The sequence below is a fragment of the Oncorhynchus mykiss genome, chromosome 13, assembly GCF_013265735.2.
Source record: "Oncorhynchus mykiss isolate Arlee chromosome 13, USDA_OmykA_1.1, whole genome shotgun sequence".
Taxonomy (NCBI): domain Eukaryota; kingdom Metazoa; phylum Chordata; class Actinopteri; order Salmoniformes; family Salmonidae; genus Oncorhynchus; species Oncorhynchus mykiss.
Genome location: NC_048577.1, coordinates 45595087 through 45621532, shown reverse-complemented (window position 1 = coordinate 45621532; position 26446 = coordinate 45595087). Strand labels below are relative to the sequence as shown.

Genomic DNA, 26446 nt, shown 5'->3' with positions numbered 1-26446 from the left:
TATTGCATGAGGAAGTGTCACGCTCGGTCCGAGTTAAGTATTAATCCGCCGTGAACTGACTACACCGCAGCACATTGCGTAACGTCACATTCAAAGCTATTTGGAAGGAACACGTGCATATTTTGCGTCTATGTTCCGAAAATGGTGTGAAATGGAGGACCTAATTTTGTCGCAATATGTTTATAATGTTGAAGTCGCCGTATAGATAAAGTATCTGTATCCCATATAAAAATCAATTATATAAAAAAAGGTTTTGAAACAAAAGCTATTGCAAATTAAATATCTATCAGAATGCTATTGTGTACAACTTGTGGAATTTAGCTAGGAATTAGTATTATAATCAATGTATCACATTTTATCAGGTGTATCACAATAACCACGTTTCCATATAGTTGTATACGAGTAAATTCATACCGTATTAACAGCTGTGATATAAATGCCGACGGTGTGCCCGTAAAATTATTTATGTGAGAAATTCACGCGACGATATGGTATGACTCGGGAAACCATTCAGTTTATTGGGCTACATATGAAATCAATTATTATGAACTTCACAGGTTGGTAAAAGTTCACGGTGATCTTGATGCTCATTTCCAATAGATATTGAGGGTCTAATTCTGGTGACATGATGATCGATGCTTGACTGCCGTTTGACAAATAAACAAATTATCGCTCTTAGGTGTATCAGAGCGACATATTTAGACATAGCTCTCTGGGTGTTTCACTTGGGATTATTTAATGAAACCTGTTGGCGAAAGCATATGTACAAAAAAAACAGTTGTGATCCGGTTGCTTTCCTTTTACCATAAGTGACGTCAAGTCAACAAAAAAAATATGGCTAGATGGCAGTCTCAAACTAGTGAAGTCGATATGCAGTAACATCTCCCTAAAATTAGAGTTCTGCTGATTACTTTAGCGTAAAAGATGGTAGACCTAAAGCCACTTAAGCAGGTTATGTGTTTAATGAATAATAGACTGTAAAGGGTTTTTGGAAATAGGAAAAGCTACTCTGTAATGTGAAAATGTTGATTTACAGTAAAAGGTCCCTAACCTCGGAACTTGTTAGTGTAGTTCTGGGTCAGGTGTCTATATTTTTTTCCACTAAAATGCCTTTAATAGGCTACTGCCGTTAATTACAGTGACTTCGGGAAGTATTCACCAATGATGACGTTAAAACAGTTACTGAGTTTAAATGTCTGTGATAGAAAACTGAGGATGGACCAACAACATTGTAGTTACTCCACAATATTAACCTAATAGACAGAGTGAAAAGAAGAAATCCTGCACAGAATACAAATATTTGGAAACCTGCATCCTGTTTGCAATAAGGCACTAAAGTAAAACTGAAAAAAAAGTGGCAAAGAAATGAACTTTTTGTCCTGAATACAAGCATTATGTTTGTGGCAAATCAAACAAATCCCATTTCTATCACAGCCAGTAAACTAAAATAAGCATTGGCCTCATGGTGAAATCTCTGAGTAGTTTCCTTCCTCTCCGGTAACTGAGGGTGCATTAATACTGCATCCAAAGGTATATTCAGTGTCTGCTTTCTATATTTTCACCCATCTACTAATAGGTGCCCTTATTTGTTAAGCATTGGAAATCTCCCTGGTATTTGTGGTTTAATCTGTGCTGAAATGCACTTCTCGTCTGAGGGACCTTACATTTAATTGTATGTGTAGGCTACAGAGATGGGTTATCCATTCAAAAGCAATGTTAACTACTATTATTTGACACAGAGTGAGTCGGTGGAATGTATTATGTGACTTGTTAAGCACATTTTTACTCCTGAACTTATTTGGGGTTGCCATAACAAATACTTATTGGATCCAAACATTTCAAACATTTGTAAAAATGTCTACAAACAAAATTGCACTTTGACATTATGGGTAATTGTGTGTAGATCAGTAACACACAATCTAAATTGAATCCATTTTAAATTCAGTCTGTAAAACACAACAAAATGTGGAAAAAGTCAAAGGGTGTGAATACTTTCTGAAGGCACTGTACATGATCAAGTTTAATATGCAGAGTGGTGTACCACTGCTTGGATCAACGAAATAACATCAATGTCAAGGTTGGCTGTAGGCTACTGTCACGTTCTGACCTTAGTTCTTTTATTATGTCTTTGTTTTATTATAGACAGGGCGTGAGTTGGGTGGGTTGTCTATGTTCCGTTTTCTATGTTGTGTTTGCGTTTGGCCTGGTATGGTTCTCAATCAGAGGCAGGTGTCGTTAGTTGTCTCTGATTGAGAATCATACTTAGGAAGCCTTTTCCCATTTGTGTTTCGTGGGTGTTTATTTTCACCGTTCAGGACTGTTCGTTTGTCGTTTTATTGTTTTTGTTTCAGTGTTCACTATTGATATTAAAAATCAAGATGAACACTTACCACGCTGCGATTTGGTCCTCTCCTTCATACGACGACCGTTACAGAAACACCCACCAACCAAGGACCAAGCAGCGTGGTATCAGGCAGCAGCGAGATCTGGACTATGTCACAACTTGGGACAAGATAGACAGGTGGTCAGTCGACCCAGGGAGAGTGCCGGAGTCCGCCTGGGTTTCTCTGGAACAGTGTGAGGAGGGATACCGGTGAATGGAGTTGGCACGGCGATCAAGGAAGCCCGAGAGGCAGCCCCAAAAAATTATTGGGGGGGCACACGGGGAGTGTGGCTAAGTCATGTAGGAGGCCTTGAGCCAACTCGCCGTGCTTACCGTGGAGAGAGAGGGGCCGGGCAGGCACCGTGTTATGCCGTGAGGTGCACGGTGTCCCCGGTGTGCAGGCATAGCCCGGTGCGATACATAGCAGCGCCTCGTATCGGCCGGGATAGAGTGGGCATCGAGCCAGGTGCCATGAAGCCGGCTCAGCGCATCTGGTCTCCAGTGCATCTCCTCGGGCCGGGGTACATGGCACCAGCCTTACGCATGGTGTCCCCGGTTCGCCAGCACAGCCCAGTGCGGGCCATTCCACCTCGCCGCACTGGCCTGGCTACGGGGAGCATTCAACCAGGTAAGGTTGGGCAAGCTCGGTGCTCGAGAGCTCCAGTGCGCCTTCACGGTCCGGTCTATCCGGTGCCACCTCCACGCACCGCCCAGAGCTGCCAGAGTCTCCCTCCTGCCCAGCGCTGCCGGAGTCTCCCTCCTGCCCAGCGCTGCCGGAGTCTCCCTCCTGCCCAGCGCTGCCGGAGTCTCCCTCCTGCCCAGAGCTGCCGGAGTCTCCCGTCTGCCCTGAGCTGCCGGAGTCTCCCGTCTGCACTGAGCTGCCGGAGTCTGCCCTGAGCTGCCGGAGTCTCCCGTCTGCCCTGAGCTGTAGGTGTCTCCCGTCTGTCCTGAGCTGCAGGTGTCTCCCGTCTGTCCTGAGCTGCCACAGTCTCCCATCTGTCCTGAGCTGCCACAGTCTCCCGTCTGTCAGCCAGGAGCTGTCAGAATCTCGCTTCACTCCGGAGCTGCCGGAGTCTCCCGCCCGTCCGGTGCTGCCGGAATCTCCCGTTAGTCCGGTGCTGCCGAAATCTCCCGTTCGTCCGGTGCTGCCGGAATCTCCCGTCCGTCCGGTGCTGGCGGATTCTCCCGTCCATCCGGGACCCGTGGCTTGGGTCCCCAGTCCGAGGTCGGCGGCAAGGGTCGCCGCGTTAAAGAGGCCACGGAGGCCGGTAAAGAGGTGGAGAAGGGTGGAGGTGGAGTCCCGCGCCAGAGCCGCCACCGCAGACAGACACCCACCAAGACCCTCCCTTATGGGTTTAGGTTTTGCGGCCGGAGTTTGGGGGGGGGGGGGGGGTACTGTCACGTTCTGACCATAGTTATTTTATTATGTCTTCGTTTTATTATGGACAGGGCGTGAGTTGGGTGGGTTGTGTATGTTCCGTTTTCTATGTTGTGTTTGCGTTTGGCCTGGTATGGTTCTCAATCAGAGGCAGGTGTTGTTAGTGGTCTCTAATTGAGAATCATACTTAGGTAGCCTTTTCCCACTTGTGTTTCGTGGGTGTTTATTTTCTGTTCTGTGTTTTATTTCACCGTTCAGGACTGTTCGTTTGTCATTTTATTGTTTTTGTTTGTGTTCACTATTCATATTAAAAATCAAGATGAACACTTACCACGCTGCGCTTTGGTCCTCTCCTTCATACGACGACCGTTACAGCTACCACAGAAACAATATGTTTAGGCCTATACAGTCCATCACACTACCAAAAATTACCTTATGTATGCCCATTCCTTTCTCTGAGCAAATAGATACTGATTCTCCAAGCCCCCTCCTATCACCACCATCATCATTGATGAAAGCACTTCAGTTCACGCCTCTGCTGCTCAGGACATGCCAGACTCATTCTAATTCAAATAAATGCTCAAATTAAAATGGAAGCGTTTACAGCTCCCACTATGTCAAGATTTAAAAGTTGGTTAAAGGATGACATAACATACTAGTGTGCTACAATACTTAATCTTCTATGAAACACGACCCTAAACTGACCTGTTTATTGTATCATGGTAATCGAACTAGTAGTATTGTAATAACAGCCGTTACTCCAGATTTTGTTTAACATTTCCTGCTCTTATACTGTATGTAAAATGACCAATGCCATCTTTCTCATTTCCAAAGTAACCCTTCTCATATCCCCTTTCCTGATTTGAAGTCAGAGACACATTAGCAGACAATCATCTTCATGTACACTGTTCTCAATTACAGTTGCTAAGGAAAATAACCTCTCTCTCAACGTCAACAAAACGAAGGAACTGATTGTGGAATTACCGTCCAGCGGGTGGTGAAGACAGCCCAGTACATCACTGGGACCGTGCTTACACCCAACCAGGACATCACTCGAAACGATGCCTGAGGAATGCACGCTGCATCATCAAGGACCCACACACCCCAACCACGAGCTGTTCTCTCCCTTACCGTCAGGCAGACCGTATCGGAGCATTAGGTTTGATACCAACAGGCTCAGAGACAGTTTCTATCTACAAGCCATCAGACTGCTGAACACTTGAACTGATCACTTGCTGATTCTCTGCACCTTAGCACACATCACAATTGCTGCTACCAGGCTCTTATAATACTGCTCAATTTATACACACCCAGTCAATACTTTGTAGAAGCACTTTTGGTGGCGCTTACAGCTTTGAGTCGTCGTAGGTATGTCTGTATCAGCTTTGAGTCGTCGTAGGTATGTCTGTATCAGCTTTGAGTCGTCGTAGGTATGTCTGTATCAGCTTTGAGTCATCGTAGGTATGTCTGTATCAGCTGTGAGTCGTCGTAGGTATGTCTGTATCAGCTTTGAGTCGTCGTAGGTATGTCTGTATCAGCTTTGAGTCGTCGTAGGTATGTCTGTATCAGCTTTGAGTCGTCGTAGGTATGTCTGTATCAGCTTTGAGTCGTCGTAGGTATGTCTGTATCAGCTGTGAGTCGTCGTAGGTATGTCTGTATCAGCTTTGAGTCGTCGTAGGTATGTCTGTATCAGCTTTGAGTCATCGTAGGTATGTCTGTATCAGCTGTGAGTCGTCGTAGGTATGTCTGTATCAGCTTTGAGTCGTCGTAGGTATGTCTGTATCAGCTTTGAGTCGTCGTAGGTATGTCTGTATCAGCTTTGAGTCGTCGTAGGTATGTCTGTATCAGCTTTGAGTCGTCGTAGGTATGTCTGTATCAGCTTTGAATCGTCGTAGGTATGTCTGTATCAGCTTTGAGTCGTCGTAGGTATGTCTCTAGCAGCTTTGAGTCGTCGTAGGTATGTCTCTAGCAGCTTTGAGTCGTCGTAGATATGTCTGTATCAGCTTTGAATCGTCGTAGGTATGTCTGTATCAGCTTTGAGTCGTCGTAAGTATGTCTGTATCAGCTTTGAGTCGTCGTAGGTATGTCTGTATCAGCTTTGAGTCGTCGTAGGTATGTCTGTATCAGCTTTGAGTCGTCGTAGGTATGTCTGTATCAGCTGTGAGTCGTCGTAGGTATGTCTGTATCAGCTTTGAGTCGTGGTAGGTATGTCTCTAGCAGCTTTGAGTCGTCGTAGGTATGTCTCTAGCAGCTTTGAGTCGTCGTAGGTATGTCTCTATCAGCTTTGCACATCTGGATTTGGGGATTTTCTCCCATTCTTCCCTGCAGATTTTCTCAAGTTTTGTTAAGTTAGATGCAGTGAACAGCAATCTTCAAGTCTTTCCACAGATTTTCAATGGGATTCAAGTCAGGGCTTTGGCTGGCCACTGAACGACTTTCACATTCTTGTTCGGAAGCCATTCTAGTGTTGCTTTGGCTGTATGCTTGTGGTATTTGTCCTGTTGGAACATAAATCATTGCCCACGTCTAAGGTCATTTAGACTCTGAAGAAGGTACTCATCAAGGATTTGCCTGTATTTTGCTTCATTGTTCGCTGACCAATGACCAATCTGGCAGGTTCTCCCATCTCAGCCATGGAACTCTGTAGTTCTGTTAGTGGTCATTGGGGTTCTTGGTCACCTCCCTGACCAAGGTCCTTCTTGCCTGATTGCTCAGTTTGGTCAGACGACCAGCTCTAGGCAGAGTCTGGGTAGTTCCATATTTTCCAATGATAGAGACCACCGTGCTCTTCGAAACTTTTAACACTCTAGAAATTGTTTTATACCCTTCACCAGATATATGCCTCATCACAATTCTATCTCAGAGATATAAGGACAGTTCCTTGGACTTCAGGATATAGTTTCTGCTCTGACATGCACTGTCAACCGTGGGACCTTATATAGACAGGTCTGTTTCTTTCTAAATCATGTCCAAACAATTGAATTGGCCACAGGTGGACTCCAATCAAGTTGTAGTGACGTCAATGATGATCAAAGGAAATTTAATGCACAGCTCAATTTGAGCTCCTGAATACTGCGAAATTCAGCTCAAGTCCTTTGAAAGCCCCCAAAACCTCTCACATACACAGACAAAAGACAAGGCACAGCCACATACAAGGTGCCTCATATTATTTGACAAAGGAAAGTTTAATTAGACCTAAATGACACACAAAAATAAAATACTCTTACAAAAATGATAGTGTTAAGTACATCTAATTGCATCAGTCAGCTATAAGAGATATAGTCCTGCTCGTGGATCATGCAAAAAAATTAAGCAACAAAAAGCTGCATCTAAAATTTGACTTGTTAATAAAAAGTTCCATTCTTCGGGGCGGCAGCTATGGAGTAATGCAGAGAGATTGTGTAAGAAACAGACTGTCGAGGGATCTTTTTGTGCCACTTAAAGTAAATTATTATGTTTAGATATAAAATCAATCAGTCCATGACCTATCTGGTAAATAGATAGAAGTCACCTAGTACATACGGCGACAAATAGTTCTGTATGTGTGAATTTAAAAAGAAACTTAAGTTAAATTACAGGTTGTGTGATCCACATTAATAATCAATAACCTATCACAGTACAAAGCACCATCTGAGGACACGTCACTTTGCATACACCTCTATAAAAGAAAAAGATGAGCAATTCATTTTCAATGTATGCTAACTTTAAGAACAGTCAATGGTCATAGATTGCTAGACAGGCAGCCATTAAAAAAAATAAGAAAACATTCAACAATTTGTTTGAATGAGTAGAAAATAAATATGTTCTCCCCCAAACCCATACTTGTAGAGCTAGGTTCAGGTGAGTAGAATTAGGGGGTTCATCTCATTCATTCAGATAGATATAGAAACCCAACTATCACATGTCAATGTCTACTGTTGGGTTACAATACATATGACAAATGTAGACTTCATAGCCATTCAACTTAATGTACTGTATAAGACATTCAACCATTAGAGGAAAAGTTGTTGTATCTGACCACGTCAGCTCCCAAATAATACAACAACTAATATGACATCTCCTGAGAATGTGGCTTGAGGTCAGAGTGATGTTTGTTCAATTCATTGCAACTTTTTGTATGTAGTTTGCTATGCGCCCATCTCAGCCCCAGGTATAAGACTGGTTGCCAATATCTTATTTAGCACCAGAAGACCATAACTGGAAGGTAGTAGTAGTTATTTGCCAGAATGACAAGAGTAGCACATACAAAGGATGTGTGTAATCTTCACATAACAAAATGCACCAGGGTAGCAGGGACTCTTAGCCATTATTTTGTGGGGACAGAGAAGATCCCTATGAAGAAACAATCATGAAATCATGAGAAAGGCCTATGGAACTCATCATACATACCCCACCACAAGTACCTACTGGATGATGTCACTGGAATTTAAAGGGTCAGGTTAATATCTAAATAGTTGAAAAGATTCAGTCAAAAGTATTATGGCACTCAGAGGACTGTGTGTATTAAAGACAACCCACCATTAAGACCACCTCTCTACTTTCCCCCACAGCAATCTAAGTGTACTTCTTTCAAGCTTAAATAGTAACACTTTTAATATTATTATTTTTTTTCTGGAATAATGGCAAAAGCTTTCTGAAATATAACAGAAATAAATTATATATATTATATATAATTTTAGTGTTTATTTTTTCATTTTCCCATTATATAAAAATAACACCATTCAAGCTATTAATTTAAATTTCCAAACAAGCTTAGATGTCAGACGTGTGACACTGGTTTCTGGGAATGGAACGCTGAAAACCAGCCTGCTTTCTTTGGACAGGGTCGTTGACAATGGGGCCCTGCATGTCTTTCTCCATAAGGTCAAGGTCTGAACATGTGCTCCAAAGTCCAGCCTCTGAGTGAAGATAGATGCCCCAAGAGTCCTCAGTGGTAGAAAAGGATTCAGTCACCAGGGGGTGCGAAGGAGCCTTCATGCTCCCTTCAGTCCCTGCCTCCAAACATAGCAAGCACCATTCAGTGTTGTTGGTAACCGTGGGTAACAATGTACTCCATCAAACCAGTGATACCAGTCTTGTTTATGTGGCCAATGTTTTGTTTAGTTGTGGACTTCATGTTCTGCTTGGTAAGATGGTAAGTAGCTACATGGAATACTGACTATTTTTTATAATGCTAAAACTAAACTTATTTAAAAAAAGGAAGAGCCAGCCATTTTCACAGTTCCACAAGTTAGTAAATAGTCTGAGTTATTAGCAGCTGAAAATGCTATTTTTTAAAAGAGGGGGGTGGGGGGAAACCCCTAGACAGACGATACTGCTCGCTCAGGTCTCCTCTGCCTCCCCCCCTCGGCCTGGCCACATGTCCCTATTGTGGGCGAGAGAGTCCTTGGGCCACTGGACCACAGACGCCCCCTTCCCCTGGGTGAACTGGATGGTGGGGTCTGACTATGGTCGAGTTCCTCCACTCCTTGTTCCTGCCGACCCCTGCGTCAGCAGCGTCTCACTCCACAGCAAAGCCACACGTCTCCTCGATAGCAGTGAGCAGCTTGTCATACAGCTTGTCATAGTTCTCGTAGGGAGGAATGTCGATCCGGTTGAAGCTGAACAAACAGAGGGCAAGAGAGACTTGAGCCTGAGCCTTTGGTATTAGGACCTCTCTATGTTCATGGTTAACAGATACATGGGTGGAAACCTAAACCTAAAGCATGATGTTGATATATCAAAGTGCCCTTCCCAGCTTTGACAAAGGCATACATTGTTCCTGAAGGGCAAGCTGTAGGGTCAGAACAGGCAGACACTCACCAGGTGTGGGCTTTGGGCAGGTTGTTGGAGCTGGCATCGATCTGGTGGATGGTGAAGAGTCGTGGGCCTGCAGCACCTGTAACTTATCAACAGTTACTGTGAAGCACAACGGCAGAGCACCCTTCACTCACACACAAAAGACAGTACTGTACTGGACAGCTTGCCCAGCACTCTGCGGCGCCAAGTGTGGGCACTAAGAGCACTGGGTTTGTGCATGTTGTCATTGGCCTGCGCGGACCTTGGTATTTAGACCAGCAGCAGCGATGGTCCTGTTATGTAACATGGAAGAGCAGAGTGAAGCGGCATGTCAGACAGGAAGAGCAGTGGATCACAGTGTGTTCCGCACGCCTGGGTGCTCTCTGGGCATCCTGTCTGACAGACTGGACTCACTGAACTACTGGACTCTGCTCAGCCTGCTCTGCACAGAGGGTTCAGCTCAGGCAACAACAACAACACACTCTGAGGCCTGCTGAGCTGCCTCGGGGTACAGTAGAGTATAATACAAACAACCCTCACCATCTCCCTCTGGCATAAACATTCATTACGCTGTCATAACAAATGTTATAAGCCATCATAACAATCAATATTACATGCCTATAGGGGGTGGACAAGGGCAAGCTAGCAACTCTCCCAGTGAAGCAGTGAAACACTGAGAACCTAACTACGTAGCTACTGTACATGTCCCAGGAGGGTGAGTGCTATGAGGGTACCTTGGAGGGCTTTGAAGCCTTGCAGGGGGACCCTGGAGGAGCCGGTAACAAACTGCAGCAACCTGGCCCGGCGCTCCTCATCGTATGACTCCACGGCCTTCCAGAACCACTTGACGATGTTGGTGTCAGGGGTGCAGTGCTTCAGCCGTGTGTTGGACTTCCAGTCGTTGATGTCGATCTTACCCAGGCCACACACTATGAGCTGAGGTGGAGAGAGGGAGAGAATGTGAAATGAAAGTCAAAGGGAAACTGTAGGGAGGAAATGGATGGGGAAAATGCGGATGTCTGGGAGAATGCAGTCCATTGTAAAGGATGGACAGTGAAGGTACAGTGCCTTGCGAAAGTATTCGGCCCCCTTGAACTTTGCGACCTTTTGCCACATTTCAGGCTTCAAACATAAAGATATAAAACTGTATTTTTTTGTGAAGAATCAACAACAAGTGGGACACAATCATGAAGTGGAACGACATTTATTGGATATTTCAAACTTTTTTAACAAATCAAAAACTGAAAAATTGGACGTGCAAAATTATTCAGCCCCTTTACTTTCAGTGCAGCAAACTCTCTCAAGAAGTTCAGTGAGGATCTCTGAATGATCCAATGTTGACCTAAATGACTAATGATGATAAATACAATCCACCTGTGTGTAATCAAGTCTCCGTATAAATGCACCTGCACTGTGATAGTCTCAGAGGTCCGTTAAAAGCGCAGAGAGCATCATGAAGAACAAGGAACACACCAGGCAGGTCCGAGATACTGTTGTGAAGAAGTTTAAAGCCAGATTTGGATACAAAAAGATTTCCCAAGCTTTAAACATCCCAAGGAGCACTGTGCAAGCGATAATATTGAAATGGAAGGAGTATCAGACCACTGCAAATCTACCAAGACCTGGCCGTCCCTCTAAACTTTCAGCTCATACAAGGAGAAGACTGATCAGAGATGCAGCCAAGAGGCCCATGATCACTCTGGATGAACTGCAGAGATCTACAGCTGAGGTGGGAGACTCTGTCCATAGGACAACAATCAGTCGTATATTGCACAAATCTGGCCTTTATGGAAGAGTGGCAAGAAGAAAGCCATTTCTTAAAGATATCCATAAAAAGTGTTGTTTAAAGTTTGCCACAAGCCACCTGGGAGACACACCAAACATGTGGAAGAAAGTGCTCTGGTCAGATGAAACCAAAATGGAACTTTTTGGCAACAATGCAAAACGTTATGTTTGGCGTAAAAGCAACACATTTTGCACGGCCAATTTTTCAGTTTTTGATTTGTTAAAAAAGTTTTAAATATCCAATAAATGTCGTTCCACTTCATGATTGTGTCCCACTTGTTGTTGATTCTTCACAAAAAAATACATATAAATAATTTTATATCTTTATGTTTGAAGCCTGAAATGTGGCAAAAGGTCGCAAAGTTCAAGGGGGGCGAATACTTTCGCAAGGCACTGTAAGTACTGCTAGTCTGGGGGATGTGTCTCATTCACACCTCCAGCTCTTTCTCGTCGAAGGCCTTGAGGAGGTGCTGTGAGATGACCTCGTTGAAGCCCTTCTGCAGGGCCAGGAACTGAGCCTCGATGCCTCGCAGGAAACGCCAGTTCACATACAGCCTGTAGGGAGCGTGGGAGAGGGAAAGAGAGTCAGAGATCGATGATTCATACTGGAACGTGAAGGCATAGCCATGATTCTGAGCCTCTTTGAGGGGTATAGCAAAGCCTTTCACATGTACTTCACTCCCTTATCCTAGGTCAGTTAACTGTGGCTGGTCACTTGCAGCTAAGCTCATCTGAAATCCAACAGTATCTCCTCCCTGCTGGGCTTGACTGTCGACTGCTGGACCAGCTCTCTTCCTGTGTGGTGAGGAGGGGTCGGTGGGGGAGTACTCACCTGACATACTCCTTCTTGGTGTCCTGGGTGACCTGGATGATTTTGCCGTTGGGTTTGAGTTCGTGCTGGATGATCTCCCCGTAGGCATTGTGCTCCACACAGAAGGTGTGGTCCAACACGCCTGTGATGTCATTGTCCCTGAGGGGTGAGAGAGACGGACAGGGGGGTTAGAGAGAGATGGTGCTGGGGGAGGGGGAATGTTAATGTATGTATGGATCAAAGTTCAGTTGACGAGCTCATCATGTGTGGTTCTTTTAGGGACTTTAAAAGTACACCAGTCGATGTTATAGTTGACATACACCAAATTAGTACCCGATTAATTAAAATGAGCCATTACAAACTATTGTCATTAAAAACCATGTTAATCTCTGTGTGCGCATCGTGGTCTGTGTGAGGATGTTGTTCCCATTTCCTTCCTACTCACAGGATCCAGACCAGGCTGTTGTGGAGGTCTGGGTCCACTGACTCCATGTCGTCCAGTGTGATGGGTTTCCCCAGCAGCTGTTTGTAGAAGGGCAGGGTGAAGCCCCCGTCTATGTAGTGGCCGTGGAACACCGCCATGCCCATGATACGACCCACAAAGTGGAAGTAGGACAGGTGCTCCTGGGGAGGGGGACAGAAACACCTTAAACACTTCATAGTACATCCATTTAGCATGGCATTTCCCAGTCTAAGGAGAATTACCAAGATTGAGCAACTCAAAGCAGAATCCTAACTTAAGATGCATCCAACTCAAACGTTTTCTTAAGTCATGCATTGATGTCGGTGGGAGATTTGCGCTATAACTCAGATTTCCTCACGCATTAAGTTAGGATTGGGCCCTTGGTAAATAATAAATACCTGCTATTCTTACAGCTGGGAATTTATTGCAGTGCGTAATCCAAAGGTTAGGACTCAAAAGGTGAGCAGCAGCATCCAAACTATTTGCAGTTGTAAACTATTTCCCTTATGATGGATTTAATAACCAAATGCTATAGAGGCAGTAAAGATTCTCAACACAGCAATGAAATAGTTGCCGAATTCATCACCAGTCTCCAGGAGATCTAGCATCTAGCATGAGAACAGCTGATAGGGAAATGGAAGGCCAAGCAAATAAACAGGCAGAGGAGAGACAAGAGGCAGAAATATTGTGCAAGACTAGAGCAGATGAGCGGTCCGTGTGACCTGGTCTTTCACATCACAGCGGGGCGGGCTGGTGGCGGCGTCCGGGCCTCTGACTCACCGGGTTGACGGCCGAGTCGGGGTTAATCTGCAGGGTGTAGATGTCATCGCGGGAGTACTGGAACAGGCCGTAGTACGGATTCAGCATCTCATGGGACAGCAGATACAGCCACTCCCTGCACACACAGGAGACACAGAGAGGGACAGATAAAGAGAGACAGACGATGAGAACATCCATTGTTAAATCTCTTGATCCATTACATTTTTTTTCAAGGCAGGGAACATCAATTTCAGAAAGTGAATACCCAATGGCAATTTAAAAAGCAGAAGTATAATTCTCAGATTAGGTGCTTTAAATCAATATTACCCCTTGGGGGCCAACCTTGTTTCAGCAGATGGTGGCATTCAAATCAAAATCAAATCAAGTGTTATTTGTCACATACGTCCTAAACAACAGGTGTAGACTAACAGTAAAATGCTTACTGATGGGCCCTTCCCAACAACGGAGAGAGAAAAATATAGAACAAATAATAACACGAGGAATAAATACACAATGAGATAACTTGGCTATATGCTTGAGTCAAAAGAGTTGGTGCAAAGAGGGTCAATGCAGATAGTCCGGGCAGCTATTTGTAGTTAGTAGTCTAATGTCTTGGGGTAGAAGCTGTTCAGGTCCTGTTGGTTCCAGACCTGGTGCATTTACTTCTCTAACACACAATAGAAATCTTCTTTGTTCCATGATGATGCATATTGAGCATAACTTAGTTTTTTCCTCATGCTTTGCTGTGGATTCCTACCTGGCCACTCCTCCGTAGTCCAGCCCCTCCTCCCCTTTAAACTTCACCATCAGTCTCTTCCACAGGTCCTTCGGCCTCATCTTCATCACCTGGCGGTAAGACTCCTGTAACACATACAGAGATACACCATTGTAACGAACGGGACTGGGATGGAGGACTTTACCCCCAAACCTACGGAGTACTTCCATCAGAGACCATCTGGTAAATACTGTGCAGTCCAGGGTCTGTGGCCAGAGAGATGCATCTATCTGCACTGTAATGTCTGTGTGTGAGTGATGCTGGCTCTGGGGACTGAGCCAAAGAATAAACATTCCTGTGCTCTGTCATTTAGGACCAGCTTGGCTGGCCCCTGCCTGCCTTGCAATGATGTACGCCCTCTCCTCCCCTGCGAAAGCAACCTGAGTGTCCATTCCCCCCTTAATCAAAGCGCATTATCAGGAGGTGGGGGTGATAAGAGGACATTCCCCAACGTGACACATTCCACCAAGCTATCCCGTGAGTCTCACCACCCCCCCACCACTGTCCCAGTCTCAGTGGCTCATGGGAAACGGGGTAGGAATGCAGAGCATGAGTCTGGCCAAGCCCGGCCTGTCTGCCTGTCTTAAACATGCAAACCAATGACCAAAGACCTGTGCAATTCCAAATTGCTTCAAGCTGAAGACAAAAAAAAAACGAAGAAAAGAAGGAACTGTCCTGAAACAATGATGAGAAACACCCCATGTTCCTCGCCAGAGGGGGCTTCTGTAGAACATTAGACAGCAGTGTTTTAGTAACAAACTTTCCCCCTGGTACTCAGAGACTGGGATCATTACACCCCACTCTGGGTTGGTGCGTTCACCCCACATGCCGAGAGCTGCAGACACGGGCCCACAATGTCCAGCACATTCCAAGTGTCGGGGACAGTCTCATTAAAAGTGGATTGGGAGAATAATAGTAAACAGACAGAAGAGTGGAACAATAACACCACTTTCCCCCCAGAGCTGGTCCACCGTGCCCTCCAGTTACACTGAGGATGTGTCAGCGGTGACACCAGAGAAATAAGGCCTCTTATCTTCAATAGAATGTACACACTGAGACAGCTTGACAGTCCACCAGCTGACACTTGCCCACACAGTCGTATTTCTAACAGCTCGGCGTGTCCAGAAAGGCAATGAAGTTATGTCTAGCCTTAAAATCCACCCCCATCTCCCTTTCGTGTTGAGATCAGCCAACAAAAACGTCTTCCTTCAGATTAACAGACAAAGCTGTTCCAGCACATTCCATCACATATTTTACGAGGGTCATGTAGTCTGTTGCAGGTGTTGTTGCTCTGATGAGGCTCCACACCTCCAAAACTAGAAAACCTCCCCCACTGAGGAGTGCACTTCACAAAAGCCTCATTTCAAATACGAGGTCTGCTTTGGATATGAACATACTCTCTTCACACATCATAGATAATAGCGTGGTGGATAACGCCGTGGCAGAAACATGACGAGCAACGACCTTGAGAGGAGAGGGAAGTAGAGGATGGGAAAACCATTACCTGAGGTTTGAAAGTGAGGTAAACTATCTGGTATAATAAACTTTTACAAGTGTAAATAAGAGTGAGGAAAATGTCCAGAGTTGATGCTTTCCTTCGGGATAGTCAACCTCTTCAGTCAACCTCTTCAGTAATACTAATTAAAGACTCAATAATGCTGGTTGTGTTCAAGAACTGAGGGAATAACACTAATTCGACGGGCTCACCTCAAAGATCTCCTCGCGGGAAACCTCTATGCGACAGTGGCCTGCCTGGGGCTGCTGCTGGGACAGCTCCTGGCGGAGGATCTTCAGCTTCTGCACCAGGTCCCTCTTGTACTTGGGCACCGTGAGGCACTCGGCCTCCTCTGGCAGATTACCTGGAGACACTAGTGCCTGCTGGGCCTGCTCCTTCAGCTGGATCTGACGGCTGGGGATGGAGAAAAAGAGAAAGAGAAGAGTTGGAGTGGGAAAGATCATTGTTGCGACTTGGGGTCGTAACAACACGTACAGGTACACAAAAACAAAACACCACAGAAAAAAATATATAACTAGAAACCCTAAAAACTCAAAATAAAGCCAGGCAGGAATTCTGTCTCCCTCCTTTTGCTGACTGGAGAACGAGAGGTAAACACACTGAGGTCATCTGGGAAGCACATCAAGTTAAACAAGCTGCCATGTGCCCACAGACATAGGTGGAGGTGGTATTTCTGAACAAGCACACGAGGGGGCAGAGCCAGAGGGTGGTGTGATGTGTCCGTAGGTGCCACATTGTCTGTCTGAGGTGCAGCCAGTGACCCTTCCTCCACGTCCCGCCAGGCTCTCCATTCAAACGGCTCTGTCGTACGCTCCTCGTGGGCAACTCCGTGGGCCCCTGCCGTGCTGGGCTCTGCCAGCTCACAGGTGTGTGCCATGCCACCTCCACTTCCCACCTGGCTACTGTCACACCCTGGCCATAGAGAGATTTTTATTCTCTATTTTGGTTAGGGTGGGCATTCTAGTTTCTTTATTTCTATGTTTTCTATTTCTTTGTGTTTGGCCGGGTGTGGTTCTCATTCAGAGGCAGCTGTCTATCGTTGTCTCTGATTGAGAATCATACTTAGGCAGCTTTTTCCCACCTGTGTTTGGTGGGTAGTTGTTTTCTGTTTTGTGTCTGCACCAGACAGAACTGTTTTGTTTTGTTCCACTTTGTTATTTTGTGTCAGTGGTCAGTTTGAATAAATTATCATGAACACGTGCTGCGCTTTGGTCCTCTTCTTTAGACGAGCGTTACAGCAAGAGACATCTGCAAATAGATTGAGTGTCGGTCTCATTCTGCACTGAGCAATGAGGGTGTCCATAGACCTCATGGCTTCAGCTTAAATGGTTCAGGAAGGTTCTTTATTTGTTTATTAACAGGAGTGACATTTCAATGCAAGTTCCTTCATAAGAGGATACGTGTTGCTGACTATAGGAAACCAATAAATGATCAACCAAGTTGTGTAGGGTCCCTAACCGCTAAGACGACCACCTCAGTGGGTGGCTGTAACTGTGATAACACATCAGTGTAGAGCAGTTAACCTCCAAATCAAAAGACAGGCTATGAGTATGATCTGTGGTGGTAGTGAACGAGGTCCTTGACTCCTGCCCAAATCTCTGGCATGAGAGTGAACTTCTGAACCACGGCACTGGTGGTGGAAGGCTCATCTGCTCAGAAACAGAAACACGCACAGACACATAGAAAGAGAGAATCAAAAGGCCCTTTATGGAGCCAGAGCTGGAGGATTATTTGCATGCTGGCCTTTTGCACTTTAGTGGGGCGTAGTGGGCACACTCACCCCCTGAGCAGGGTCATAAACATCAGGCTGTACAGCCGGCAACAAAGGGTTGTGTGTGTGTGAGTGAGAGAGAGGAGCAGAGTGTGTAAAGACATCCGCATGCTTCCCAGAAGGAAAAGTTCAGAAGATCGTATGCATATTATATGACAGCATTTTGTGACGTTTTGGACTTCGGTTAGTTTTCTTCTTCTCTTGTTCGGGCACACAACATTTTTTCTTGCTGAAGTCTACACCCCTTTGTCTGTGATTGGTAAAAACATCTAAATGAATGACAGATTTCTTGAGTTATCTTAGATTAATTCAAAACTATTTTGAGGAAGTGGATACTGGCTCCGCGGCGTCTCAAAATTGACAAACAGTACTATTACTGCTTTCAAGCGAAGGTCTTTTTATTAAAACACACTCGTTCGGTTCGCCTAGCTGACGACGGCTAGCCGCCAGGCCGAACTGAAGCATGCGCCTTATGTGTGTGAGAGAGGAGAGTAAGTGTGAGAAAGGGTAAGCAGAGAGTCTGTGACAGGAGAATCATGGAGCAACAACCCATCCTGGCTTAATGGATTTACCTAGCCCCAAAAAGTACAGGATCATATAATATTGGATAGGCCAAAACCACTGAAATCCAGTCATTTCTAACAACTCAGCAAACCTATTTCTGCCTGGGACACCTACCAAACACCTGCCATTCACTGTACTATACAAAACCAGACAACCTTTTATTAGGTATAATGTCATAAAATATGGCAAATACACAATCCTAACTCTCAAAAAGATTTGTTTGGAGGGTCATACTCTGAGCAAGAGTAATTGACAGTCATGTAGCAGCCATCCTGATCTTTATATCCATACACCATAATACACAGTGACAGCTTATTCTAAGGACTGACTGCTCTAGACTCCCACTGTCTTTGGCCTCGTCTAGCTGAGCTGAGCTGGCCACTTCCTGCGATCCCAGAGAGCAGCAGGGCCCCATAGGGCACTCCAGTCCTCCTCCTCAATCTCTTTATTTTCTGCAGACTAGACTCAGAGGGAGGGAGGGAAAGGGTGAAGGTAGGAAGGGTTGCCTCCGGACAGCACCCAAACAGAGAGGAAGACTCAGACAGGGAGAGGAGAGGTACCGAGCAACAGAGCAGCACTCCCTCCAGTTTCACTCATAAATCAAACCTTCCTGCCCGTCACGCACGCACGCACGCACACACGCACACACACACACAGCCTAGTGCGCATTCTCTCTTTTTCTAACTTGTTTTAAGAGAGTAAGATGGCGTGGTGTGTTACCTGCTGAAGCTCAGACAGTAATATAGTGAACTCAGTGTAAAGCTAGAGAACACTAGACCCCTGGGAACTGATCCTCTGAGTGTTCATGCCAGAGTTCAGAGGGCAGATCTGAGGCCCAACAAGGATTTTGTTACCTATTGTCCAGTGACCAGGCTTAGAGTCAGGAGATTGCAACATCACAGGGTGAGTCTAACCAAAAACGTATTGTGGCCCGCTGAGGCAATGTCTTTAGCAAATAAAAGGGGTAATAAACTATAACCTTGAAGGACACGTATATATCAAACATTTTTGTGGGATGACAGCATGAGGGGTGAGAATTTCTGAAATCGTTTTCCTTGATAAAAGGCAGATGTCTTGATGGAAAACCACGCCGGCCTTCTGATATCTTTTCCAGAGTATGGTCGCTGGTTGGAATGTCACTCCCACCCCTCGTCTCAGCCAGAGTCCAGCTTCTCTGCTCCACAGCGGTCCGTGAGGGGACAAAATCAGAGAAGGTATTCTCAGATAGGATGATCCAGTCAGACTGGGTCAGGCCCATGAGCCCTCTGCTAACCAGCAGACTGCACACTCCAAACCTCTGAGCCACCATCCAATGTGTGTTATATTAGTGCACACCTAGAGATCCTGTCGGCTGCGTTAACACAGGCAGCCTAATTCTGATATTTTTCAGATCAGCTCTGAAAAAGATCTGATGTCAAAGATCTGATTTGATTTTTCAAACTACCAACTAGTGGGAAAAAAATCTGAATTGGGCTGCATGTGTAAATGCAGCCTTAGGTTCTCCAAGACAAAGCCAAGGGTTTCTCCCTTAAAAGCAGAACCCAGGGAAGGTATGTGGCTGGACCCAGGGCCCATTGTACATCATTCTAATGGCCACAAACCCGCTCTTGGCTCAGCTTAAGCACCTTCCATTTCAATACAATTATTCCTCTTAAACAAAGACATCAATAACCTAGAAAAGTCTAATTCCCAACTTTAAAGTGAAATAATAAATCGGACCAGTGCTTTTTAAAGAGAATAAACACTTTGCACTGCTTTTCACACATCTGGACATTATTGTGCTTAAGACAAGATTCCTGCATTACAAACATACATGGCGTGCCAGCCTGGGATTTTATATGACTTTCAGAGGACCGCAGAAAAAGCACCAAAGTCCCAAACAAGTTATTTGATCTGTCAGAACAGGGGAAAATAACACCAGATCTTTTCATCGGTGCATTCCGCCTCTCCCGGCACGGAGCAGGAATGAGGTCAGACGGAGGAGGCCCACCGAAGCCGCCTGTACTCTGCTCCACCTTTACACTGCACTGTGGGTAATGCTGCAGCTATCGTTACATGGGCCGTGTTTGAACAGCTGCGAGGAAAAGTTCTGAAGCGCATGTACTGACGAACACGGCACACACACACATGCACTGACGAACACGGCACACACACACATGCACTGACGAACACGGCACACACACACATGCACTGACGAACACGGCACACACACACATGCACTGACGAACACTGCACACACAGGCACGCACCAACACACACACACCAAAACACACTATCACGCACACACACAATTCATTCATTGACTCGGGCATCAAATTTATGCTCCGTTTCCTGGACGTAAGACGCTCCTCAGCCACAGACACATCAGTCTTGGTTTCCACATTGTTATCTGATGTCGAGCCAAAACAAGCTTTGTGACGGATTGTGTGCTGGATGGGTGAGGTTGTGTGTGGGAGTGTGTGAGGGAGAGTGTGTGCACAGGAGAAAGGCTGCTCTGATAGCTGAACACCAACAGGTGTTTAACACACCTTGGCACTGGACTCCCCTGTAAAACATCCTGTGTGGGGGAGTCAATATGTCTATGTATCTGTGTGTGTCTGTCTGTGTGCAGTTTGTTCTGCCTCCCCAGAACCAAGTGTTGGAGAAATAGAGGTCGGCCACAGAATAGAGGGGGGAAATAGAGGGCCTCACCTGATCGGACTGTTCTGAATTTCGATGCCGCTGCGGGAACCATTGGGGCTTGGGCTGCAGAACACAAAACACCACAGTTACACAGCCACACTGCCAGCCAGTCATACAGTACAGTTCTCCCTCAAATACTTCTCATTTAATCTGGGCTGTTATGAGGCTCTGGACCATGTTTCATTTGTGGCGCTGGTATAACCCGATACTCACTTAAGGACTAGATGCAGGTTGGCGGAGAGGCGCGGGTCTGTGAACTGCGTGGTGCGGTTGTTATGGTCCACAAAGTAGACCCGGCCGGTGGCTGTGTTCCTGATCTCCCAGCCAGGGGGCAGTGGGCCCAGCTCCTCACAGTTTACATTACTCAGGTCTCTGGGAAGCACAAATCCCCAACACAGTCAGAGGTGAAGGGCAGAAAATAGAAAGAACCAAAGAAAGAATGAGATGTAAGACCAATCAAAGTCAGGGAATGAAGCAGACCTCAAGGCTGACGGTAACTGGGAAACAAAGAGGCGAGAAAAGATTCCAAAACGACATCACTTTTATTCCATTCTTCTTCTTCCCGTCTAAATGACTTATTGCTGCCATGCAATCCTTTCAGCTGGACTCCTTTAGCTGTCTGTAGAGAGCAACTAAGAAATGACGGCAGCCCCACTTCAGCGGTAGTGAGTTATCGGACTGAGGCCCAGCTAAATGACCAAGCCTCTCAGCACTGGGAGCTTGGCAGCCCAGCATCTGCTGCACACACAACCAGGGTGTGGCGTGACCAAGAGGATAGCATCAAGTGCAAGAAAAACGCAATCTATCACACGTATTTCCACGGGGGCAAGAGAACGGCATCTATCACACGTATTTCCACGGGGGCAAGAGAACGGCATCTATCACACGTATTTCCACGGGGGCAAGAGAACGGCATCTATCACACGTATTTCCACGGGGGCAAGAGAACGGCATCTATCACACGTATTTCCACGGGGGCAAGAGAACGGCATCTATCACACGTATTTCCACGGGGGCAAGAGAACGGCATCTATCACACGTATTTCCACGGGGGCAAGAGAACGGCATCTATCACACGTATTTCTACGGGGGCAAGAGAACGGCATCTATCACACGTATTTCCACGGGGGCAAGAGAACGGCATCTATCACACGTATTTCCACGGGGGCAAGAGAACGGCATCTATCACACGTATTTCCACGGGGGCAAGAGAACGGCATCTATCACACGTATTTCCACGGGGGCAAGAGAACGGCATCTATCACACGTATTTCCACGGGGGCAAGAGAACGGCATCTATCACACGTATTTCCACGGGGGCAAGAGAACGGCATCTATCACACGTATTTCCACGGGGGCAAGAGAACGGCATCTATCACACGTATTTCCACGGGGGCAAGAGAACGGCATCTATCACACGTATTTCCACGGGGACAAGAGAACTGCATCTATCACACGTATTTCCACGGGGGCAAGAGAACGGCATCTATCACACGTATTTCCACGGGGGCAAGAGAACGGCAACGTCTAGGTATTTTTCAATCACTGACTTTCTTTCTATTGACTCTATTCCCAGTAGCCTGACGTGTTGATGTGTGTTCTCCTCTGGGCCTGTGGTAATCCATGAGACACACATGCCTGAGTGAGTGGCGTCTCTGAGCCACATGTACAGTAGGGCTGAAGGCTGTGTGCTGAGGGTATGGAGGCAGAGGGCGTGCCAGAGGTGTCTGCTGTGAATCCTCTCAGATCCCTATGGTTTGCATTTACATGCCATTTAGTGGACTCTTTTATCCAAAGCGGCTTAAAGTCATGAGCGTATACATTTTACATACGGGTGGTCCTGGGAATCGAACCCACTATCCTGCCATTGCAAGCACCATGCTCTATCAACTGAGCTACAAAGGACTGTGAAACCAGCCCTCTCTCATAGCCCAAAGAGAGCTAGCCACTGATTGTGGTGGGTATACCTGGGCACTGTGTGTTCAGACAGTGGTGCTGGGTATACCTGGGCACTGTGTGTTCAGACAGTGGTGGTGGGTATACCTGGGCACTCGAGGGTCGTGCCATGTGCTGACTCCTGTCTGGGTGTGGAGGAAGTAGACCTGGCCCTGCTGCGTGGTCCTCTGCTCTGTAAGGGGGGAACAATAGCATGGCTACTCATACAGGTATAAGAGGTACAGAGCAATGGTTACAGACAAGTACACACATGTGAGAGATGAGTGAGAGAGTGGGATGAGTGAGAGATGAGTGAGAGTGAGAGGAGAGGAGAGGAGAGAGAGATGAGTGAGAGTGAGATGAGTAAGAGAGTGAGAGGTGAGTGAGAGAGAGAAGTGAGATGAGCGAGAGATGAGTGAGAGATGAGTGTGAGATGAGTGAGAGATGAGTGAGAGATGAGTGAGAGAGTGAGAGATGAGTGGGAGATCAGTGAGAGATCAGTGAGAGATGAGTGAGAGATGAGTGAGAGAGTGAGAGGTGAGTGTGAGAGAGTGAGAGATGAGTGAGAGATTGAGAGATGAGTGGGAGATCAGTGAGAGATGAGTGAGAGATGAGTGAGAGATGTGAGTGGATGATAAGGAAAATAAAGCTGTTAGTTATACATTTGTTCCACCGTGAGGATTGTTATTGGTACGTCAATGTGCGCGTGCGTATCTTGATCCGAGCGTGTGGAAAAGTAACAGAGATCACACAGATGGAGATAAAAGCAGGGATTGAGTCAGTTTGGATCCCAGTTGCGGGGCTGACAGGGGGAGAAGATAGTAGTCTGTGTTGGTGAGCTCATTCATCACAGATTGACAGAGATATTTCCATGAGCTTGGAAGCTCTTCTCTGGCATTCCTTAGGACCCACCGCCCTGCCTCTCTAACATACGTGTACATAACCCCCCCCCCCCCTCCCTCTCCCCGCTGAGCACCAATGCGCCCAACGCATTCGACACAGAATGACACTTCTTGGCCGACCTTGGCCTGCCACTGGGGCTGCTGACAGCGGTTCAGAGGAGCTGGCCCAAAAAGAGACAGCACCCTCCTAATCTTGTAGAGCTGGGCTGGGCTGGGCTACTGTGATTTACTTCTCTGGCCAGCACTCCTAAATCCTCAGCAAGACTACACAGTGTCTGAATATCAAGCAGCCGCCCATGGGCTGCATGTGAGGAAGGAGAGAGGAGGGGGAGGAGTGAGCGGCTGCCGCCAGACTTTAACTGCTAGATCGATTCAATTAGTTCTTTAAAATGGGGCCTGTCAGGCTGCTTATGCTGCGCTGCAGAGTCATGGTGGCTGTGCTGTTGGGACTGAATAGGGACACAGATTAGCAGGATGATTCAGCTGAGCGTTGGGCTGAAGAGAGGAGGAGGGAGGCAGTTAACACTGAGGCATTGCAATGACGACACCGGTCTTAAAACAGAAGGAGACACGTCTCTCATAAAGGATGTTCATGATACAGAATGCTCCAGTCTAGTCTGGCTGTGGGAACCGAAGTGGTCGTCCTATAGTGTGATTGTGTGTATGTTGGTGTATGTCCGGTGTGTCCATATTGTGTGTTAGAATCCTCTTTCCACTAACCGTATCCCTCGGGCAGATCTGGGGGTGTGTGGAGGTGTGTCCTGCTCATGTAGTTCCTGTGTCTCTGGGAGCGGACGCGTCTCTCCTGGGCCCGCTGGTCACTGGACGAGATACACGGAATGGTGGGCGTGGCCCCGTTGGTGCTCAGGATGGGCGTGTTCTCATCCACGATGCAGCTGAGAGGCCGGCCTGGGCTGGAGTACTCCGACGCAGGCCTGGGAGAGACAGGGAACAGGAGGAGATCACAGTCAGACAGGGAGGGTGGGTTATAATATATCCTTCATGGTAAGTTTGTTCAAATCAGGTCCGTGTCTATTCATATTTCATATCTAGCTGTGCTTGTAATACGCTTAGATGCTAGGGCTAGACATTGGCTTGCTCCTGCTTTCTTAAGCATCATGAGGTCAGTGAGGCAGAGACATAGACACAGGCACACACACACACAGAGCAGTATTAAGTGAGGGGCCTGAGGCCAGTCTAGAGCAGAGCAGAGTAACAGGAAGGGAGCTGATAAGAGCAAAGAGACAGAGACTGTGGAGCAACAATACCGTCTGGAGCATAAGAGTCTTAGGGCCCCGTTCAATAGTCTGCAGTGTTTCCTAATACAAATTCAATGCTGTCTAGGTCTTGGGGACTCATGCCTCATGCCATGGGTTTGAGGCTGGGTAGTGGGTAAGACTGTGTACTCACTCAGCCTGGACTCAGGGACAGACATAACATAGTAAATGTAAACCGGTCTCCCTCCATTTAGTATATGTTACGAATTACAATTCGTATGATATGTTACAAATTGCAATTTGTACAATATGTTAAGTGTTTTCAATACGTATGATATGTTAGGAATTCCACTTTGTTGTGGCTAACATTAAGCTAGGCGGCTAATGTTAGCTTGGCTAGGAGTTAAGAATTAAGGTTAGGATTAGCTAATATGCTAAGTAGTTACTAATTAGCAAAAATGCTAAAGTTCGGGTTGCTAGACATTCGCTATATATGCCCACCACCCATCCTACCCGACCAACCTCCCTCCTTCAGTGTTTTGGCTTCAGTAACCTTATGTCATCATACCAAACATATCATACTAATTTGAGTGTCACAGATTTACTATGTTACATCAAGACTTTGAGGCCAGGCTGACTCACCTGGTAGGCCTCTCCCACTGTGTGGTGCGTGTGATGTGGTTCAAGTACTGGATTCGGCCAGACGCAGTCCTCCGCTCCTCCCAGCTGGATGCAGTAGATACAAACACACACACGTACAAAGCAGTGAGTGGACAATGAGGGCAACCAAGTTCAGGTAGTACCTCCTGTTTCACTCTGTTTCAAAACATTCCCCCCCTACTAAACATGACCCAGATATTCCTCACAGAGCTTCTTGCTAGCTAATAGGACACAGTCTCCCATCTGCTCACCCAATTCCTCTGGCGCACACCAACCCCAGACTAAACTCCCTAACCCCAGCCAACATCATTGGCTCAGTGCTGAGGTCAGTCGTGCTAAGCTGGTGAAGTGTCTGAACAGCAGAGCCTCTGGCTACTTAGATTGGAGTCTGGAACACCACACCACATGCTGTCTGGAACACTTTTGGTTGTGGGGCAGTGTGGTTATGATAGGCTCAGACTGGCCCTGTTGTGAGAGTATGATGTGGTGATAGTGGGTCCACTGTCTAGTACGGACAAATGTTAAATGGAGTTGTGGTGTGTTGGTGGGTATGGTACTCACCCGTCTGGCAGGTCATTGTCAAACAGACGGCTGCAGTCCACCACTGGGCCTCCTGTGCCTATCCTGTCTCTGGATTGCAGGCTCACTTTGGACACAGAGACACATTCAGATACACATAGGAGAATGACTGGGTGGTAGAATCTCACTTTGTTCATGTCCTCTCATACCAGAGACTAAAGCGGAACGATTTTAAAACTGTGAATTGATGTAATGCAATACTGTAATGATGTTATTTAGGGCTAAATGAGGAATCCATTTTTAAGAGGATCACATGGTCAAATCCTCTTGTGGGTGACAAGATGATTGTGTCTGGAAGTAGAAGTACCAGCCGTCTGCACTCTGACAGTGGCCTGACCAGTCCCGAATCCCAGTTCTGGAAAGGACCCAAGAAGTGAGTGGAGGGCACGTATCAATGCTAGACTTTATGTCTACTGTAGCTAGCTAACCCGGTCCTCTCTGCTACCACCCAGGCTGTTCAGTGCCCATGTTGGTGGGTCAGTGGTGCT

General features: G+C 46.4%; 1 protein-coding gene across 1 annotated transcript in view; it reads right to left on the bottom strand.

Annotated features, from left to right (window-relative positions):
- Nucleotides 1-6913: 6913 nt before the first annotated feature.
- The window catches only part of LOC110486546 (E3 ubiquitin-protein ligase SMURF2), a 54686-nt gene continuing 35153 nt past the window's right edge, over nt 6914-26446 (bottom strand). The window contains exons 6-20 of the mRNA XM_021558237.2: nt 25941-26025; nt 25362-25445; nt 24223-24437; nt 22709-22793; nt 20879-21037; nt 20675-20728; nt 15840-16041; nt 14115-14218; nt 13379-13493; nt 12581-12759; nt 12157-12294; nt 11759-11879; nt 10274-10475; nt 9564-9639; nt 6914-9361 (exon numbers count right to left, since the gene is read on the bottom strand). Coding sequence (XP_021413912.2) covers nt 9262-9361; nt 9564-9639; nt 10274-10475; nt 11759-11879; nt 12157-12294; nt 12581-12759; nt 13379-13493; nt 14115-14218; nt 15840-16041; nt 20675-20728; nt 20879-21037; nt 22709-22793; nt 24223-24437; nt 25362-25445; nt 25941-26025 — 1919 coding nt within the window. The 3' untranslated portion in view covers nt 6914-9261. The remainder of the gene's footprint in view (nt 9362-9563; nt 9640-10273; nt 10476-11758; nt 11880-12156; nt 12295-12580; nt 12760-13378; nt 13494-14114; nt 14219-15839; nt 16042-20674; nt 20729-20878; nt 21038-22708; nt 22794-24222; nt 24438-25361; nt 25446-25940; nt 26026-26446) is intronic.